Source organism: Nyctereutes procyonoides, unplaced genomic scaffold (genome assembly GCF_905146905.1).
Source record: "Nyctereutes procyonoides isolate TBG_1078 unplaced genomic scaffold, NYPRO_anot_genome, whole genome shotgun sequence".
NCBI classification, from domain to species: domain Eukaryota; kingdom Metazoa; phylum Chordata; class Mammalia; order Carnivora; family Canidae; genus Nyctereutes; species Nyctereutes procyonoides.
Window position 1 is genome coordinate 19,664,353 of NW_026575051.1, and position 16,042 is coordinate 19,680,394.

Genomic DNA, 16,042 nt, shown 5'->3' on the forward strand with positions numbered 1-16,042 from the left:
ACACCTGTACACCTGAAACTAATATGACATGTATACATATACATATGTATATATACATAATGGAATGTTACACAGCCATAACAAAAGATGAGATCGCCCCATTTGAGACAATATGGAAGGACACAGAGTGTATTAAGCTAAGTGAGAGAAGACTGAGAAAGAGAAGACACCATGTGATTCCACTCATAAATAGAATTTAAAAAAATAACCAAACAGCAGAATAAGAACTATAACTACAGAACAAACTAGTGGTTGCCAGAAGGGAAAGGAGTGGGAGGGTTGGGCAAAATAGGTGAATGAGAGGAGGTGATACATGCCTCTAGTTCTGGAAATCACAGAATAAAAAGCAGAGTGTAAGGAATACAGGGATAGTTTAATAGTAATGGGACACATAGCAGCTACACTTGTGATGAGCTTGGTGTAATGTATAAGCTAAGCTGTACACCTGAAACTAATATGACATTGTGTGTCAAGTATACTCAAATTTTAAACAACACAATGAGATACCATCTCACATTCATTAAAATGGCTTCTAACAACAGCAACAAGCTTAAAAATAACAAGTATTGGTAACAATGTGGAAAAGTTGGTGCCTTCATATATTACTGGTGGGAATGCAATATCATGCAATCATTTTGGAAAGAGTTTAACAGCTTCTCAAAAGTTAAACATAGAGTTACTACATGGCCCAGCAATTCCACTTCTAAGTAAATACCCAAGAGTATGGAAAATGTACATTCACACAAAACCTTGTACACAAGCATTCATAGCAGCTTTATTCTTAATAGCCAAAAAGTGGACACACCTCAAATGTCCACCATGAGATGAAGAGATAAACAAAACATAGTGTATCTCTATGATGGAATATTATTTAGCCATAAAAGGGAATGATGCATGTTACAACATAGATGAACCTTGAAAACACTATCCTAAGCAGAGAAGCCAGACACAAAAGGTCACATACTGTGTGGTTCTATTTATATGAAATGTCTAGAATAAACAAATTCACTGATGCAGAAAATAGATTAGTGATTTCCAGACATCAGGAGAGGGGAGAAATAGGGAGCGACTTCTAATGGATAGAAAAGTTTCTTCTCAAGGTGATGAAAATGTTTTGCAATTAGGTAATGGTGAGGTTGCATAACTTAGCGAATATACTTACATTGAAAACCACTGAACTGTATCCTTTTAAGAAGGGAATTTAATGACATGGAGATTATATCTCAATTTTTTTTAATTTCAAAAAGAAGAAGAAGACCTCAGCCGAAACGAGAATGCCCCCAGGGCAACTCTATATATTTCTGAGATACTGCCCTGGTCCAGCCCAACACTGTCTCACCCCTGGATGATTGCAATAGTGTCCTAACTGGTGTCCCTGATTCCACCTTTGCTTCCCTACAGAATATTCGCACAGCAGCCTAAGTCAGATCATGTTACTTTTTCACTAAAAACCCTCCAGCAGCCCACATCTCACTCAGAACAAGAGCCAGTAACCTTTTATTGTCCCTGGAGCCATCTGACCTGCTCCCAGTCATCTCTTATTCCTCACCTCTGCTCAAGCTGTTCCAGCCACAACAACTTTCTTGCTCCTCTTGGAAGAAGACGAGCTCATTCTGACTTAAGACTATCATTTGGTGTTCCCTTTGCCTAAAACTCTCTTCTTCAAGATTTCCCAGGACTCATTCCTTGACTTCATCTGTGTCTCCATTCTCCGATGCCACCGTGTCACTCCTCCAAAGCTAGTGATCATCCTATCACAGCCACCACCCCTCCCCCACTCTTTCCCTGCTCGATTTTTCTCTTACACACTTCCCATCACCTCTACAAGAGCAGGTACTTAGTTTTAATGGACTGTATCCCCAGTACTAGTAGTGCCTGGCACAGAATGAGAGCTAAATCAATTGTTATCATTGTTACTGTTGGTGTTAACAAAAGTTGCAGAGGAGATGAAACTGTACCACTCCCTTTGAAAACTGAGGTGCCTCACAAGGATCTGTACCTAAGGAGAAGGCAACTCTATCTTAGCACAGAAATGGGCCAAGGAAGTACGTAAGACAATACCAAGATTTCCCTCAAAAACCCTTTCAAGAGGGCCTGTGTGGCTCAGTCAATTAAGCAGCCAATCCTTGATTTCAGCTCAGGTCATGATCTCAGAGTCCTGGGATAGAGCCCTATGTCAGGCTTTCCATTCAGCAGGGAATCTGCTTAAGGATTCTCTCTCTCTCTCTCTCTCTCTCTCTCTCTCTTGCTCTCGCTCTCTCGCTCTCTGCCCCTCTCCCCATTTGAACTTTCTCTCTTAAAAAAACAAAACAAAACAAAAAAACCTTTCAGGGGTGCTTTGACATATGCACAAGTGGTGATTTATAATGTTACTGATTACATTACTTTAGGTATTCATTACATATTAAGCTATTCTGTGAATTTTTTGCTGGTAGGCCTTAATCTGGTTCTCTTTAAACCCCCAGTAGGAGCATTTCTCAAACTATACTATTCATAGAAATTGCCTGAGGATGCTGTTAAACTGTAAATTGATTCAGGAGGTCTGGGGTGGAGCCTGAGACTCTGCATTTCTAACTAGCTCCAAGATGATGCAGATACTGCTGCTCCAGAACCACACTTTGAGTGCCAAGATCTTCAGCATCCAGTGCAGGGCTTTATAATGTTGATTAACTGATTGACACTAGCTGATACTAGATAAGTGGCAGGGAAGAGGAAGGTTATAGCCAATAATTAGAAAAGTAGGAGCTAGATCCCCTCTCCCTCCCTCCCTCTCTTTCTCTCTCCTGCCCTTTCTCCTTAGTCTTACTAAAAGCTCACTTGCAACCATAAGACACTAACCCTTCTTGGAGTTTTCTCCACCTTTTACTAAGGTCTCTAGGGATGAAGTTCAATCCTACCAGACAAATCCCTGTACTATGCATTGCTGGTGCAGCATACCCTAATAGGGTGACCAACTCATCATGGTTTGCTTGGGACTTTCCAAATTTTAGCATTAAGAGTTTCACATCCTCATTTTAAAACTCGAAGTCTTGTGTCCTGGGAAACCCCTCAGTCCCCAGAAAACAGGACAGCTGGCCACCCTGCTTGGGCAAAGCACGCTAGGGCAAAGAAGATTTATATGACCTGAACTTCAAAAGCAATCTTATAGGAAGATCAAAAGCCCCTTATAAATCTAGGGAGAAGACTATTTTAAACTCTAAATTCAAACCAATAATTATTGAGTTCATAGAGAATATAACCTTTCACCCTGAGCACCACATATCATCTGGCCTCTTCCTGAAACCACCAAGAAATAAAAGCAAACTTGCTTTGTTTCTGTGCAGAGATGAGGCAGGGTGGGCCTTATAATTCACTCCATTAGGCAAAGTAAAATCAGAAATGAGCTGTTCCTTTGCAATGACTCTGTGGCCGGAAATGTTGCTTTAAGAAAGTGTTCTAAGCCACAGTTCTTTGACCAAGTGAACAATGACAAAAATCTGAGACATTAAGGAAAGTAGTTCTATGCTCTAAAAATCATACATTAACACATATAAGCATGAATGTTCCTGACATTCTTACAACTTGGCTGGGTTGTTTTTAATTGGTTGTGCCCCCTCAAAGGCATGGAGAGATCCTTGGTTTCCATGACCGAACCTACAATCCATGGGGTCTATACTGATTAAGACCCACTGCCCTCTGTATACCCCTCTACTCAAATAGTAGTTGGCTTTGCATGCTAGCCAAGTATTCAACTGTACATCAGTCCACAAACGTTTGTGTACATAAGACCGGTACTTCATATTTGCGATTTTTTTTCACTTTTCAAAGTACTATCCCACCTGTTGACTCATTTTAATCTCACACAAAAGTAGGAGGCTTGTGAGTTAGGCATCATTAGGTCTGCTGCATAACTAAGACAGCATGGCACCATGGAAGAAGCAGGAGACTGAGCTTCTGAAAATCCCAGTTTGCATCTAGCTCCACTTCTTTCCATTGGAAAGCCTTGGGCAAGTCACTCTTCTTCAAACCACCATTATCTCATCTTAAAAAAATGGGTAACAATTCCATCTCATCTAAAAAAAATGGGTAACAATTCCATTCCATGGGGCAGCTCTAGACATTTAGAGAGTGCGACTGCCCAGAAGAGGTACTCAATAAATGATACTGTGCCTATCATCATTGTTACTAGGAAACTATGTCCCATAAAAGTAACCAAAACTCCTAAGGTCACACAACTTTCACAGGACAAACAACCAGGCACATGTCCTAACTCTCAATCTAGTATTGTTTCCACTAGACCAAATTGTCCCATGACTCAGTGACTGAGTTATGCCTGACACCATCAGTGAACTATGATCCTTTATATGGCAAGTGACTTCACTTAAGGGCTCAAAAGTCTATTGCTCATTAAAAAAATGCTGCTGGCAGAAAACAAAAAGCTATGAATTGTAGGGGATATGGAATTTATCAAGTGACAGGACTACATTCCTGCATATTAGCAAGAGTGTTAGCTTTTAAAAACCATAGCTGGGGGCATCACAATGCCAGATTTCAGGTTGTACTACAAAGCTGTGGTCATCAAGACAGTGTGGTACTGGCACAAAAACAGACACATAGATCAATGGAACAGAATAAAGAACCCAGAAATGGACTCTTAACTCTATGGCCAACTAATATTTGACAAAGGAGGAAAGACTATCCACTGGAAAAATACAGCCTCTTCAATAAATGGTGCTGGGAAAATTGGACATCCACATGCAGAAGAATGAAACTAGACCACTCTCTTGCACCATAGACAAAGATAAACTCAAAATGGATGAAAGATCTAAATGTGAGACATGATTCCATCAAAATCCTAGAAGAGAACACAGGCAACACCCTTTTTGAACTTGGCCACAGCAACTCCTTGCAAGACACATCCATGAAGGCAAGAAAAACAAAAGCAAAAATGAATTATTGGGACTTCAAGATAAAAAGCTTCTGCACAGCAAAAGAAAGTCAACAAAACTAAAAGACAACCTACAGAATGGGAGAAGATATTTGCAAATGACCTATCAGATAAAGGGCTAGTTTCCAAGATCTATAAAGAACTTATTAAACTCAACAGCAAAGAAACAAACAATCCAATCAGGAAATGGGCAAAAGACATGAACAGATATTTCACAGAGGAAGACACAGACATGGCCAACAAGCACATGAGAAAATGCTCTGCATCACTGGCCATCAGGGAAATACAAATTAAAACCACAATGAGATACCACCTCACACCAGTGAGAATGGGGAAAATTAACAAGGTCGGAAGCAACAAATGTTGGCGAGGATGTGGAGAAAGGGGAACCCTCCTGCACTGTTGGTGGGAATGTGAACTGGTGCAGCCACTCTGGAAAACTGTGTGGAGGTACCTCAAAGAGTTAAAAATAGATCTGCCCTACAACCTAGCAATTGCACTGCTGGGGATTTACCCCAACGATACAGATGCAGTGAAACGCCAGGACACCTGCACCCCAGTGTTTATAGCAGCCATGTCCACAATAGCCAAACTGTGGAAGGAGCCTCGGTGTACATCGAAAGAGGAATGGATAAAGAAGATGTGGTCTATATATACAATGGAATATTACTCAGCCATTAGAAACAACAAATACCCATTATTTGTTTCAATGTGGAGGGACCTGGAGGGTACTATTCTGAGTGAAATAAGTCAATCAGAAAAGGACAAACATTATATGGTCTCATTCATTTGGGAAATATAAAAATTAGTGAAAGGGAATAAAGGGAAAGGAGAGAAAATGAGTGAAAATATCAGTGAGGGTGACAAAACATGAGAGACACCTAACTCTGGGAAATGAACAAGGGGTAGTGGAAGGGGAAGTGGGCGGGGGGTTGGGTGACTGGGTGATGGGCAATGAGGGGGTCACTTGGTGGGATGCGCACAGCACTAAGTGTTATGCTATATGTTGGCAAACTGAACTCCAATAAAAAAAAATTTTAAAAAAAGAGTGTTAGCTTTAGAGGGTCAGATGCAATGTGGGGCGCTCCCCAGATTACCAATCTCTGCAGCTCTGGAAGGCTCCACAGCATCCAGTCTGGGCTCCACATTTAGGAAGAGGGCTTCTCCACTAGTGTTGATGGCACGACCAAAAGGCCTTACCACCATGAAGAGCCGATGCATTCCAACAGGTAGTAGATCTGTCTGGCAGATCACATTCGTTTGGTTTGAGAAAATAACTTTGCAATTCGTTTTGTTCACCATAATCTCCAAGGCCTGGGGGTCACCAGAGAAATTGGTTCCAAAAATATAAATCAGTAGGCTGATGTCACCATCTTAAAGTAGGAAAAAAAAATAAAAGAACAAAGTCATCTCTCAGTGATGTAACTTCATTTAAGAAAACTCTTTCTATGTCAAATGTTCATTCCCTTTCACCTTCTTCTCCCAAAATTCAAAGAGTTGAGTGATGACTCAAATATTGAGCTACTATACTTATTATTGCAATGTACAGCCCCCATATGAAATTTTAGCAACCTAGGAATAAGAGATCACTAAACAACTTTAAAGAGTGAAAACATATCAAACAACATTTCAAAACAAGGGATAAAGAGAATAAGATATTTTAGGCCATCAAAACTTTACCTGTCTTGGGAGCACCTGGGTGACTCAGTTAAGTGTCTGACTCTTGGTTTTGGCTCAGGTCATGATATCAGGGTTGTGAGACTGAGCCCCATGTTGGACTCCATGCTCAACATGGACCTTGCTTGGGATTCTCTCTCTTCCTCTCTCTCTGCCCTTCCTCTGCTCATGTGCTCACTCTGCTCACACTCTCTCTCTCTCTCAAAAAAAAAAATCAAACAAAAAACCTCCACCTGTCTCCATTTATTTAGATGGAAAAGATATATATACTTTCTGCTGCATCACTCAACATCCACCCCATGAACCGATGCACCTTCTGTCCACCCATCACCAGGTACATGGGCCTCTAACAAATCACTCTGAGTCTGAAGTTCATGACCATTTCAATGCCAAATCATAAATCATACCAAGGGAATACCATGCAGAGTGGATCTGGGGAGTTGACCCTTCGAGGTACTGGAATGAACAGGAACCTGAGCAATGAGCTGGTATGTCATTCACTCGCACAACCACCTGAAAAAAGGCAAAGGAATTAAACACAAATGTGTGAATTTCATGTGCTCAAGAGTATTCATAAAGCACTTTTGAAATCTGTCCAAATTAACATGTTTAATGATTCATTTTTTTCTTTCTTCTATTTCCCAGTAACAAACCTTAGTGAATGAATCAGAACATGTTAGGTTTTCTTAAAATGATGGTAGTTATGCTGAAACCTAACATTTCTATAATCAAATATCCTAAATCTTGAGAAAATTTCCTTTCTGTAGTAAATTTAATAAAATTCAAACTGCCCAAGGACTTTTAATCACTTGAGATTATACTCAACTGGATACCTGTAAAAAGTCCTTTCTTTGCTGGTACATGCCAACAAAATAGGCACCTTTCTTCAATTATACTATGTGGATATGTAAATGGAAAATAGTGTATTTGGGCATTTATTCGGTTGGGGTCTTTTTGTCCTAGAATGGTAAGTCCCCAATAACAGACTATATGATTCTTCCTCTCACTGTTAATCTCAATATTAATCTGGTACAATACTTGGGGATGGGGAAAGTGAAAAAGATAGGACTTGTTTGATGCTCTCTCTATAAAACATGGATCAAAAGCACACACTATATTTATAATAGTGTTCGCTTATGGAGAGAAGAGGTAGGGGATGGCATGAAGGCATAGGTGACAAAGAACACTTCAATTTTATCTTTAGTGTTTTCTTTTATTCATAAACACACAAAAAACATTATCCAAATGTTGGCAATTGTTAAACTTTGGTTTGGGTACCCAAGTGATGGTTAATGGTTACATTATTCTGTATAGTTTTCATTTTTTAAAATGTTCTCAAATTAAAAGCAGATGACTTATAACAGGGACATGGGCAGATTGGAAAGATAAAAAAATATATTTCAAAGACAAAAGGCACTGACTTAACTCATTTACTTTCTAGCATCACTGTCTGGAAGTATAAATTCTATGTAGCTAAAGAGGTTCCCCATTTTTTGTACCATAATAATAGCATTGATAATTATAATAGTAGGATGCTGTGTTTGCAAAGCATTTCTATTTTCAAAGGTTTTTCATGCACTATGGAAGAGAAAGAGAATAGGCATAATTGTCTCTGTTTTATGGATTGGATAAATTATCCTTGAAACTGGCTCACATTACAAATCAGGAAGGGGCTGAGACACTTGCAACTGGTACTCGCACTTTGAGAGGCCCATCTACTCTCACCTGAGTGTGCTGGTTGGCAGTAACCAACATGTCTCCAAATACAGGTCCAAGAAAAACTCCACCATCATATACTACACGCACGGTTGCAGCAGGGTTCACTCCAGTTAGATATGCATCAGAGACCTGAGATGGTTAAATTTCTGGTGAATTCTGTCATGGAATAGAAGTCTAATCTAATAGAAGTCTAAATCTAATGACAAAGGGTCTTTTCACATTTTATTTAAGATAACCAGATAGCTAGAAAGCAAAGATAGGGTGACAGGGGTTGAGGCCTAGAAACCTAACTGTAAGTAACAACTAACAAAAGCCCCAGTAGACTAGAGGAGTATTTATCTGCAAGTAGAGTTGCCAAAAAAAAAAAAGGCACATAAAACAATCTTTTCTGTCTTGAGATATTTTGTTTCTATGTGCTTTTCTATTTTATATGTTTGCAATCCAAAATATTAAAATAAAAGGTAAGGGAAAAAAGTGCTATGAGATGACTCCTCATCCTTCCTCCATCTCCATCCCAGTATTTTGTTTGAAAACCAGATGACCCACAATATCATATAACAGGGATAAAATTTTATCTTGAGTTTCATTTTATAATAACCAAATGCTAGATGATCATTAGATTATTTTTTAAAACCCTAAATATGCAAGAGCATCTGGTTTTATCATTATCCACAGACAGCAAATCCTTTTCTAAACTTCCTTCTGCTATGCCATCTGCCTCCATGATAATCTAAGTCAATCACATCTGCTTAAATTATCCAATAACAGATGTAGAATTATTGTATGGTGGACACTGACCAACAACTTCTACCTATAGTTTGTTAGGAAAGGAGATGTTGGGTTGCAATTGCTTTATCAGGAACATGAGATACAAAACATTCCTTGAAAACTTTCCAAAAGAAGATCACTGAACCCCTTTACTTGAATATTCCAACAAAATTAATAATTCATGACAGTTTCATTCAGATAATTCTGAGGGGTTTTTTTTTTGTGTTTTTGTTGTTGTTGTTGTTGTTGTTTTACAAAACTGCTCTAGGACACCAAATCCACACCACTACCATACATACCCTAATGAAATTGGGCAAATCTCCAACTTGGCTGGACCAGGAGAGGGTCCACTCATGTTCATAGCAAGACTTTAGATCCTCCATTACAGTGAGGTCACTGCTGTTGAGGTACCTGGATGTAAAGTTATCAGCATTGTTCTGCAAGAGCTTGCGAAGGTGACTAGCTGAAATATGCACAGGGACATCTGTGGGACAAGGTTTGATATTAAAAAAAGATACTAATTACTCCACAGCATGGGGTTTCATCATTAAAATAACAGAGAATAAATGTCAAGATGTCTACCGACTATGCAGGAGATCCTCAAGTTCAAACTATGCTTTCAAGAAAAACCCCAGTCCAGTTAACCATGTGTTTCCTAAGGCAAATACAAGTAGATGCCTACTTTTTAAATATTGTGATCTCTTTAATCAGTATCCCATCTCACAGCAAGCAGGGAGCACAGGCACATCAGACAAAACTATCTCCACTGTCAACTCCAAATGTACACTCCAGACACCCTGGTAATGCCTGAAAACCTAATTAAATAGTGGTTTTTCCCTGGAAAAGTTTAGCTGGCCCTGTGAACAGAGAAAAGTTGGCCACTTTTCACAGGGAGTCGGGGAGGCACACAGCAGCTGACACCCATAAAAACTTAGCCAACCCAGCTGAGGAATGTTGGCATTTAACTTTGGTTTCTCTATTAGAATTCTTTTAAGCCCAACCACCTGCTTCCCTGTTCCCCATCCCCACAGAGAAATAATAGCATTCTGTGCTTAAGCCCTGCCTGCGTTTGAACCCCAGTTCTCGCTTTACCAAAAGTTTCCATTTCATTAGCTACTCCCAAAAGCCCTGTGAGTGAGCCATTTAGGTATCCTCATGCCTACTTTAGAGATGAAGAAAATGAGACCCAAGGAGATTCAGAAGCTTGCCAACCAAGCAAGATGGGTTCACACTTAACCCAGGATGCTTCCTAACTACTCAAGGATCTTCCTCTTGAATTCCACATGGCCAGGGAGTATTAATAAAATACCACTGAATTTCAACCATGCAAACAAAATTATCCTTTAAAAAAAAAGCTTGCTCTACATTTACATAATTTGAGGCTGTTATCATTTCTAAAGGCTAGGTTAAGGCTGCCTTTCCTGGATTGCTTTGCAGTGATGTGAAGAGCATCATGACAGAACATGGTGGTATCAAGAGTAGATGTAGTAGTAGACAGACTGCAGCTCATGAGAAGGGAAACTCATGACCCAGGGATGGACTTCATAAATACAAAGCACTGCTTCCACAGCCATTTTTCAGTCTCCAATAGTCCGTGGCCTTCATTTTGTCCTAAGTGGCTCTGTTAGGGTAAAAACACCATTCCTTCCACACAAAAAGAGTCTTGGAAACCCAGCCATCTTTCTTCTCCAAAGGCGGAAGACTTTGGACCATGTGCCAATTTTTATACAGCCACCCTTGAATTCTTCTGAGCCTCCTTTCTGATTCTTCTGTGTTTTACCAAATAAATAGTATAATCACTTCTATTCCTTATCCTTTGTAAAATGTGCATACACTTAAAGATTTAGAAAAGGTGTCATGCAAATTACATCTGAAACCTCTTTCTACACTGTTATGACCACTAAAATTCTCAATAGCATATGGTGTCACTGTGGAGTTTAACTTGGATGGACCATGGCTACCATGGAAGTTGGCCTAGGAAACTCTAGAGAGAATGGGACTGACCTGATAGTCAAATACCTGAGTTCATATCCGGACTTTGCCATCAACTATTTATATGACCTCTGGGCAAGCTCCAGTATACTCGGCTCAGTGGTGGCTTCTGAAAGATATGTCAATGCCCTAATCCCTGGAATCTATGAATATTTCCTTATAAAGCAAAAAAGTGTATATTACCTTACATTGCAAAAGATGTGGTTAAAAATCTTGAGAGGAGGAGTTTATCCTGGGTTATCCAGGTAGGCCCTAAATGCAATCATATGTATCCTCGTAAGAGAGAGACAAGATGTTTTGAGAAAGAAGAGGAAGAAACAATGTGACCATGGCAGTAGGACTGGGAGTGACATGGCCAAGGAATATGGGAAGTCACCAGAAGCTAGAAGAGCTAGGAAATAGATCCTTCCCTAGAGCCCTCAGAAGAAGTGTAGCACTGCTGACAACTTGATTGTGGATTTCTAGCCTTCAGAAATGTCAGAGAATGGATTTCTGTTTTTTTAACCCACCAAATTTGTGGTGATTTGTTATGACAGCCCCAGGAAGCTAATTCACTCAGTTACCACACCTACAAAACCAAAAAGTTGGGTCATATTAACAATAGTATGGTATGGTTATTGTCTAGATCTTTAATTTTATGAGGGTCACTTTCAAATGCTGGAAAATAAAATAGCTTTAAGACTATCACCCTGCCTGACAATCTCTCAGGATATTGTTTGCCTGGGAATGCCCCTAAAAATGGAAATGAGAAATCGGTGCACTCTAATTGCCTCTTTACCAGGAATCACTGAAGTAGGAAGTTGGATGTGAAAGTATCCTCCTAAAGGTGGGCTTGTCTTCTGTATTCTCTGTGTTGTCACCTGGACCAACCCAGATCTTCTGGCTTCTCCTCCAGTGGGCACAAAGCTGTGGGATGTCAAAAACAAAGTATTAACCACAGTAAGCATCCAGAAGTGCCACTGTAAACAGAACTTAACTTCATCCCAAAGACCATATAGTCTGCCATGTTTCCAGGACACAATGTCAACCTCCCGGATATATCCCTGTCGCATCACAGCAGATACAGTGTAGTGTAAATACTAGGATTCTTACAGAATGTTCCACCCTGCCCCTGCACTGATCCTGGAAGCACAGTGACCCAGAGTAAAAAAGTGATAACTTCAGCCTCCACAGCTTTGGCCCTGAAGCACAGAATGAAAAAAGAACTTGATATTCTCTAAACTATTTGCATCATGAAATGAGGAGTCAGTACCTGTCCCACAGATGCTTCTCCACTCTGTATCCCCACCTGAAACACAGGCCACTCCTTCTGGCCCACTTCTTAGCTACTGCCTGTTTGCAAACACACTGCCTGCATAATCTTGCTTTAGTACCATAAATGGGTCAAATGAATCATGACATACCATGAGATGGAATACCATTCAGCCAATAAAATAATATTTTAGAAAAATCTTACCATTCCCCATTAATGATATTCAATGTATACCATTAGGTGAAATGGGCATGTTGCCAAATATAGTGTGCAATGTATGGTCCCAATTTGAGGTTTAAAAAGTAAATATATACATATATATGTATACAAAAACTGCTTAAGAAAAGGGAGTTAGAATATGGATCTGACAAGTCAATAAAAGTTATCTCCAAGGAGAGGGATTATGAGTGACTTTTTATCTTCTAAGTCTTTTTCTGTATTTTCCAAATTTTCAACAATGAACATATATTATATTTATCAATATTATTTAAGAACCACATGTTGATATACATAATTACAACTATACAGAAACAGAGTGATACTAGCTGTGTTGGGGGATGAAGCCAGTAGGGGACAGTCCAAGGGGGTCCTGTCTTGCTGAGGTGGGAGGCTTCCAGAAGGACTTAAGGGACTTGAGGAAATATCAGAAAGGAAGAGACTGTCAAGACCATTCTATTGTGAACCTGTTCAGAGAAACCCAAATTAGCCTCTAGCATTTCTGAGTTAAAGCTTAGGCACTTGGAATACAGGACTGTAGGCTGACTAATATGGCAGGCTCCCTCCCCACCGCCATAGCTCCTTCACTCCTTGATTCTCCTGATGGTTTTCACATCTTTCCTGCCCAACAGGCCCTGGAACACTAAGTCAAAGAGAACAGACCACAGATTCAAGCTCTCTGCACCTGCCTTTTATACACCATCCCAAATGTCATAGGAGTAGAACTCAACTGGGAACACGTTAGAAAAAGATGGAAAGAAAAATGTTAAAGGCAGAGCATCTCAATTCTTTCATCCTATTGGGGTTTAAGTGACAAATGGAAAAAACGAATTAGAGCATACGTGTGTTCAAAGAGTTGGGAGGAGACTGATCCGTAGTTACTGCTTTATGAACTGCAGCTAGACTCTGTTGCCAATTAAGGAGAAGCCACTCTTATGGGCCTCTAGTGCCATCTGGTGTTAAGTTCTTAGAAATAGCTGGTTTAGTCCCTTGGCGTATTTCCTTTCACCTCAAAAGATTCCAATAAGGTTAATATACGGAAGATGGAATGAGGGACATAAACAGTGGGAATGGGATACTCTGAATAGCATAAAATACAACTACTTTAAAACAATTCACTAGAGGGACACCTGGGTGGCTCACTGGTTGAGCATCTGCTTTTGGCTCAGGGTGTGTTCCCGGGGTCCTAAAATCGAGTCCCACAACAGGCTCCCCGCAGGGAGCCTGCTTCTCCCTCTGCCTGTGTCTCAGCCTCTCTCTGTGTGTCCCTCATGAATACACAAATAAAATCTTAAACAAACAAACAAACACAGAAATTCACTAGAAACTAGTTCTCAGAGTGTAGTCCCTAAACCAGTAGAATCAGCATTCCCTGGGAGCTCATTAGAAATGCAAATTCTTGGGCCTCAGCTCAAACCTACTGAGTTAAAGACAGAGTGGTTGGGGCCCAGTAATTTGCATTTTAACAAGATTTCCAGGTGAGTCTGTTGCTGCATTCCTACAACTGAGAATCCTGAGAACCGTGTTTTTTTTTTGTTTTTTTTTAATATTGTGCTATTTTTTAAATTTTTATTTATTTATGATAGTCGAGAGAGAGAGAGAGAGAGAGAGAGAGAGAGAGGCAGAGACTTAGGCAGAGGGAGAAGCATGCTCCATGCACCGGGAGCCCAACGTGGGATTCGATCCCAGGTCTCCAGGATCGTGCCCTGGGCCAAAGGCAGGCGCCAAACCGCTGCGCCACTCAGGGATCCCGAGAACCGTGGTTTTAAGCAAAAAGTCAGGTGGCTCTTTCTGATAAAAGTCCCAACCTCTGTGTCCCCAAAGGCCAATGAAAAATCCTAAGAAAGGACAAATGAGCAAAGACTGCTCCCTACCTTGCGGTGATGAGTGGGAGCTCCTGGCCGCACCCCACCAACCAGAAGCTTATGTTGTAGACTGGAGGGGATCCCACCACACAGAGCGACTCTACCAGATTCCCACCTGGGTGAGCTGTTTCAGAATCCGCTTGAGAAACTAGAGACCAATGATCCAATCATTAGCAAGTGACTCAAGATGGAAGAGCTGATGTCTGGTGGAAAATACTAACCGTAGATGCTTAGTTACTTAGATCTCCACTCACACTTCAGGCAGAGATCCTACCTATCTGCCACCATGAAAATCAAAGGAAGAGGAGGCAGTAGGACTCGGCTTGATACCAAAAGGAAAATGTAAGGTCATGGTTTAGAGAGACAAACACTAATTCCATAGCAAAGTTTAGTAAGCCTCACACTAGGCAAATGTCCCTCCTGATACTATTGGAGGCACCTCCACACAGAGGATCTACTGCAGTGTGGACTTTTACCCCTACTTCCTTTCCTCCCCAAGGCCTCTGGCAACTCTGGGTACATACAGCTGATCCTCTTCAGGAACACAGAGCACACAGGCACCTGATGGGGGTGCTCATCCACAGCATGGACTCAGCATGTGTGCAGAAAAAGTGCAAACTTTAAAACCACCTACTGTTCAAATCCTGATTTTCCACTTCCATTAGGTAACTATTTGGCTGATCAACATAACCTCTCTACTAAGACTGTTTCCTCATCTGTAAAGTGGCGATCATAACACATCAAGCTGCATGACAGGGAGAGTTTAGTAGGATCACAGATTCAAAATGACCAGCACAATAGAATATCCTCTTCCCCTGGGTAAAGGACGCATCTTCCCCAAGACTGTACATGAAAACAGTGGACAGTGTAAAGGCAGCATCTTTGCATGTCCCATGCTTATTTAGCACAATAGCAGGCACACAGTAGGGCTCAATAAATGTTTCATTTGCTCAGCTGGGGATAGAATCATTGAAGGCTTGCCTCTGGTATCCAGATTCCAATTTCTCCCACATCCCAGCTCTGTGATTTTGGACAAGATACTCAACCCTTCTTAGTTTTGGTTTCCTCATCTACAGAACAGAGATAATAGGACCACTTCATGGACTCCCAAGATCTCAGTGAGAAGTAAGCGGTAGGCATCAGTAGATAAAAGGAACTTTCATAGAAGAGATTAAGTGAGGGGATATAAAGTGTGAAGCTGATGAGATGAATCTCAATTAACTATGACTCTCTGGCCCAATTGTTTAGGGCTCATCTTGCCATTAAATAATCCTCAAAGCAAAATCATCACCAACATGGAAACTAGACAAAGTGGGAAGGAGGCTGTTTCACCTAACCTGCCCCTGTCTCCCTCCCTCCCCACTCACCTCACCTGTAGATGGTTCCATGTACTGGAGCATTTGGTGGCTAAAGGGTAAAGGCAGTGAGAAGGGGCTCTGGCTCCTGGGCTTCAGGGGTTTGGAGAGAAGGGAAACAGTATTTATCATCTTGTCCCAAGTTCCCAGTCAGTGCTTGAAATATTGATCCCCTCAGCACTCCGGGAATCCGCACAGCACTTAGGGTCCAGGATGGGTGCACCAAGGGACCCAGCCAGTTGCCTTGGGCCCCAAGAAATTCAGGTGGTTA

General features: G+C 40.8%; 1 protein-coding gene across 1 annotated transcript in view; it reads right to left on the reverse strand.

Annotated features, from left to right (window-relative positions):
- The window catches only part of PKHD1 (PKHD1 ciliary IPT domain containing fibrocystin/polyductin), a 459,739-nt gene that overhangs the window by 408,997 nt on the left and 34,700 nt on the right, over positions 1–16,042 (reverse strand). Inside the window, 6 exon segments of the mRNA XM_055330173.1 lie at positions 6,025–6,300; positions 7,012–7,117; positions 8,330–8,452; positions 9,391–9,575; positions 11,862–11,989; positions 14,426–14,564. Coding sequence (XP_055186148.1) covers positions 6,025–6,300; positions 7,012–7,117; positions 8,330–8,452; positions 9,391–9,575; positions 11,862–11,989; positions 14,426–14,564 — 957 coding nt within the window.